Consider the following 5,392-nt stretch of genomic DNA (forward strand, 5'->3'; position numbering starts at 1 on the left):
CGCCGAGAACAATATGCAGTCCAGGCAGCATGAGCCGACCCCTCCTTCTCAGGGACCGCATCCTCCTCCTCCTCAAAAGATTCCTCTGACTCAGCATTATGCCACCACTGCTCTCTAACTAGCATCAGTTTCTCTTGCGATCTGGCCTCTTCAAACTCCCGAACAGCACTACTAAGTCTTTCCACTATAGGCTGAGACTGTTTCCAGGGGACAGGAAGCCTCTGGACAGGGATCGAGACTGTCCCACACCAACTCCCAAAGCAAAAGCGCGTCGCAGGGAGACTTCCCAGGCCCATCAAGCACCTGACGCTCTCGGAGCTGTGCGCCAACCTTTTCCCAGATTTCAGGATCAGGAGTTCCCTCCTCCAGAAACCAAGGACAGGCGTCCTTGACATAAGCAAGAAAATCTTCTAATTGTTGAGCTTTAACAGGGATGCCACGAGCCCGCAGCATAGATCTAAACCATTGCAGATAAAACTGATGGTCCCTTGACCCTGACTGTCCCATCCTTATGTCTATATGGGCTGCTGACCCTATTTACAGTAGGCTGGTGACCTTTTATGTACAATGGACTGTTTGTCCTGACTGTCCCAATGTTTTACTCCCCTCAGGGGGTGGGTGTAGGTGTGAATGAGTGATATGCATTAGAGGTGAGCCACTGGACCAAAAACGGGGCACAAACTCAGTTCATGTGACTTTATACAAGAGGGATCAGAAAACCAGAGAGGGAAGCAGGGTGGCTAAAATCACACAGCACTTTCTACCGAGCAGAGTCAGAAAGCGGTCTGCCCCAAAGGTGTGTTTGCCCCTGCGGCTCCTGAGAAAGCCGGGCTGGGCTCCTTCTGGGCGGACAGCTGCTGTGACTGAGGACGGACACAGCCAGATGCAGCGCCTGCCGCTCTGCTCTCACAGCACGTCCACACCTCTCTCATCTATCCTCACGACAGCCTAGGACACAGTGCAGGCAGAGTCAGGCCCCAAGGGCCCGCGTGCAGTCCCTCAACCTGTGACTCTATGGCCTTTGGGGGAAGAAGGGACTTGGCCCGTGTGACTCAGATTCGGGACCCTGAAGCGGCGAGAGTATCCTGAATTGTCCGGGCGCGATTTTAAGGAGAACTTTAACATCAGAGAACCTTTGATTGGNTCCTAATGCTGCGACCCCTTAATACAGTTCCTCATGTTGTGGTGACCCCCAACCATAAAATTATTTTCGTTGCTACTCTATAACTGTGATTTTGCTACGGTTATGAATCGTAATGTAAATATCTTTTTGTTTTCCGATGGTCTTAGGCGACCCCTGTGAAAGGGTAGTTCAACCCCCAAAGTGGTCGCGACCCACAGGTTGAGAACCGCTGCTTTACAGGAACGACCTATTTTCCTTAAATACCCCCAGCTGGTCTGAGAATGTGAAGGCAGGTTTTGGAGGTGTTAACCCGCTGCCTTCTCAGGCCACCCGAGCTCAGGATCCCAGAGTCTCGTCACCACCGGAGGCCATTTTGTTCCTCTGTTCACCCTGGGCTCACTTGCTAAATTGAAGCGTTGTTTCCTCATTTTGTTTACCATTATTTTATTTATTTATTTTTTTGGCTGAGCCATCCTGCTACGTGTTGGCAGCTCAGCGGCTGCTCAGCTCGGGCTGGACTCGAACCACTGTTGCTCAGAGCTCAAACTCTTGAGCGAGCTCTTAACCATCTGAGCCACTCGGCCGGCCCTTGTTTACCATTTTTTTGACATCAGACAAGAAAAGGAGACCCTGTGTGCCTGCTCCGCCCCAGGGCACCCTCCCAGGGACCCACCACTCACCCAGGAGGACGCCTGCCAGTTCTGCCAGTCCCAGGAGCCAGGAGGCCCAGCGGAGGTGGGGGTCTTCAGAGCAGGGCCCCATCACGGGCCACCCGCCAGCCTGTCCAGCTGCAGAGGAAACATGAGAAAACAACAGAGAGGGGAGGAAAACCCCACAGCAGGGTGGGGCTGGTGTTTACTTCCGGGATGGCAGTTCAGAGTGAGTCACTCAGACACAGGGTGCCTCAGTAAACCATATTAGGACAAAGGTATAACAAACCCCCCACTGATATGCTAGGTGTTGTGTGGGACAGGCCCCTCGTCCCTGTAGTCACAGGGACTCAGTGACCTCACACCGCCATTCCTACCCCGTGACAACTCTGGCGCTGACCTGTTGTTGACAAACGTGATTTTCTCGTGCCCCTCCCCACAACATGGGCAAAGCCAGCCCCCAGGAGCTGCCTCACAGCCATTTCCCCTGGAGCCTGTGTCAGCCCGTTCCTGCTGTCACAGGGGCAGGGACGGAGAGGTACCCATGCCTGGCCACGTCCTCCGAATGAGGGTATGGCCCTGGCCTCCCCTCCCCACACTGGGAGCCCCTCATCATCCGATGGCTTGCCGCCCAATCCCTGGGGAGCCGTCTTCCTAAGCAGGCAGTGCCACCCACACCCCCCCACGGAGGCTCCCCAAGGCTGGGCCGGCAGCACTGGACCCACAGCCACACACACAAGGCGTTCAGCTCCCTGCACGTGAAGCCCATTTTATGGATGTGGAGCCCGAGCCCTAAGGGACGGTAGGACGTGCAGATGGTCACATGGCAGCCATGATCAGGGTCTGGACCCCAACATCACAGCTGCTCTTCCCTCCTGCTGGTGGCCTCCAGTAAGTACCCCGAGCCAACTTGTGTGCCCCCTAAACTGCTTTGCAGCTCCCCGGACAAAAGAATAATCAACACAGGGTGCCCCCCCCCAACCCCACCCCATCCCTGAAATGGGAAAATTACCCCAGAAGGCACTCCAAGAGGCCACAGTTAGAAGCGCCTGACACTGAGTCAAGATCGGCAGTTCACCCACTTGTGGACGGAAAAGGGGGCACAGAATGAACTCGACACGCTCGGGGGTGGGGGTGGGGCTCTGTGGGCCCTAAAACCCAGAGACCAGAGTAACCACACAGGAGGGTCTGACTCAAAGGTGGTCGGTCCTAGGCCTGTAGCTTCCTGACAAAGGTCCGTCTTCACCTAAGTGAGTCAGTCTATGGCCTTTTGCATCTAGGACGACAGGCCTTTGCATGTCAGAGTCGTCTCCTTTTCCAGACCCTCAGGGCATGACCGCCATCTCCAGAGCACAGAGNCACGTGGTAACTGTGAAATCCTGTGAGCACGTTGGATGACTCGCAAGGAGAATAAGGGAGCAGAATTATCATCGCTAATCAACTGCAGGACAATAAGGAGGTTCTTGGGAAGAGTCTGGGTGGGACCCGTGTGAGCTCAGGTCCTTCAAAGTGGAAACGGAAGGAGAGGGTTCAGAGGGCGGCAGCGTGAGTAGGACGAGACCCAGCACTGCTGGCCTGGGAGGCGGGGAGGGTGGCCCCCATGCAGGGACGCGGGTGCCACTGGGTGGTGGGGAGGGTGGTCCCCATGCAGGGACACGGGTGCCACTGGGAGGTGGGGTGGGTGGTCCCCATGCAGGGACGCGGGTGCCACTGGGAGGTGGGAAGGGCAGTGTTGGGTCCCCAGAGCCTGCAGAAGGGCACCAGCCCTGCCGACACCCTGCTCCCCGCTCAGTTTGTGACCTCTCACCTACCGCTGTGAGATGATGAGTCTGTGTGGATCTCAGCACAGAGCCGGTCTACTTTGTGACAGCAGCACAGGAAACTATCACACCGATGACGTATGGCTGCACTGATTCCTCTAAAGAGGCAGAAGTGTTGTGGTGATAATCCCCTCCCAGGTTCTGTCTTCCTGTCCCCAAACAGTGCAGTGACTCTAGCTCAGGTGTGAGTATCAGGTCTGCTCTGAACTTGTGCTGAGCCCACTCACCTGACTTCCCGGGAGCTAAGAGAGACTGAAGGCTGGGTCTGGAAGGAGTCCCTGTAGGAGGGCCTATGTGACACTAGTGGGGACCAGAAAAGGAGGTGGCCCTGGGAGGGGGTGAGAGCTGTCACCTACCGTAGACAGTGAGCTGGAACACCCGGGTAAATCCCCCTCCTCCAGTGAAGCTGGCTCGAGCCCGGTACTGCCCACTGTCCTCACGGGTCAGGTTCGCAATGAGCAGGGACGTCATATTGTGCGCATGGGCCCTGTGCCTGTACTTGTCCTGGAGGTTGACCCAGGTTGGCAGGCCCCCACCGCTGACCACTCGCAGCAGGACTCTGTAGGTGGTCTCGGGGCCAAAGCTCCACACCATTTCCTCCAGCTGAGCTTCTGCGTCTCCTTCCAGCTCCCGAGTCACGTGGAACAACACGGAGTCTCCTTGGACCCTCTTCAGAGAGACGTGGGCTCTGGAATCCGCACCTCCAGAACTCAGGGGCCCAGCGCCACAGACGCCTAGGGCATTGGAAAAGGGAGATGTGAGGGATGAAGGAAGGACCATACCACCTGTCTTCCGGGGAAGTCACCAGGGCTCTCCCTGGGGTCTCGGGAGGCAGCCTGGGGCAGCGAATGTGAACATTCGGAATCAAGTCCTGCTGTAGTGGATGCGGCCCTGGGCAGGCCACTCGGCCACCTGCAGACCTGCAGACCCCTCCCTGCCTCACGGTGACAGGTGAGGTAAACGACATCATGGACCCATGAAGTACCTGGCACGTGTGTGCTGCCAGGGAGAACTGGAAAGATGGAGGGAAGGACAGGTGCAGGCGCCAAGCTCAGGCTGAAAAGATTGATTTTATCGACTCTGTTTGGTGTGGCATCTTCCCCTTTTCTTCAGGGGGTTGCTTGGTAATCATAAAAATATTGTGTGTTCATCTAAAACTATTACGGTGGTTATGGCATTTATGCAAGAGTCCCGAGTGTGTCTCCTCCTCAGGTAAGCACTGTGACGTGTGCACTTTCCAGACGTTAGCTCTGTAGTCACAAACACTGGAAACCCCGGTAAACCCAGGCCATCCAGTGTGGCTCTGACTTACTATGCAATGTGACATCCTGCTGGTTCCCTCATTAACAGTCAAAATGAAAGCAGTTTGGAAGACTTCATGTCACTATCACAATCCACACAGTCCATGTGAAGCTAATATTGAAAAAGCAATTTTGGTGAAACAAACGACGTCAGCCAGGTTTTGTTACGAAGGAGAAATGTGACTTCCAGTCTCTATGTGGCACCTTCCTAAGAGACTTTCACCAGTAAATCTGCCCCAAACATGTTTGTCTTATTTGCCCCACGCGCTGCTAAGAGGGTCTGTACCTGGAGGACAAGAAGGAAGACCTGGCATTTCCTGCTAATCAGACAGGAACTGGAAACTGTGGCCAAGGCCCTGGCGGCTTCTGACTCACACAGCTGCAGCCACTTCCCTGAGGGTGCTGTGCAGACCACACCGCCACCTTGTGGGGCGGACAGGATGTCGGCCAGCAGGTGGCCTGCGGACCCCGTGCTAAGGCCCCTCTCAGGAGCAGAGG

The 5,392-nt window shown here is 55.7% G+C and overlaps 1 protein-coding gene across 2 annotated transcripts in view; it reads right to left on the reverse strand.

The window, feature by feature from the left end:
* The window catches only part of LOC109375733 (tyrosine-protein kinase receptor TYRO3-like), a 53,922-nt gene that overhangs the window by 1,047 nt on the left and 47,483 nt on the right, over positions 1–5,392 (reverse strand). The window contains exons 1-2 of one of the 2 annotated variants that reach the window (XM_019631256.1): positions 5,181–5,386; positions 3,950–4,327 (exon numbers count right to left, since the gene is read on the reverse strand). In XM_019631256.1, the coding sequence (XP_019486801.1) occupies positions 3,950–4,327; positions 5,181–5,208 (406 nt within the window). In that variant the 5' untranslated portion in view covers positions 5,209–5,386. Of the gene's footprint in view, positions 1–3,949; positions 4,328–5,180; positions 5,387–5,392 lie in introns of those variants that run through there. The other variant, XM_019631255.1, reaches the window with a different exon arrangement.

The sequence above is a fragment of the Hipposideros armiger genome, unplaced genomic scaffold (genome assembly GCF_001890085.2).
Source record: "Hipposideros armiger isolate ML-2016 unplaced genomic scaffold, ASM189008v1 scaffold_988, whole genome shotgun sequence".
Classification (NCBI taxonomy): Eukaryota; Metazoa; Chordata; class Mammalia; order Chiroptera; family Hipposideridae; genus Hipposideros; species Hipposideros armiger.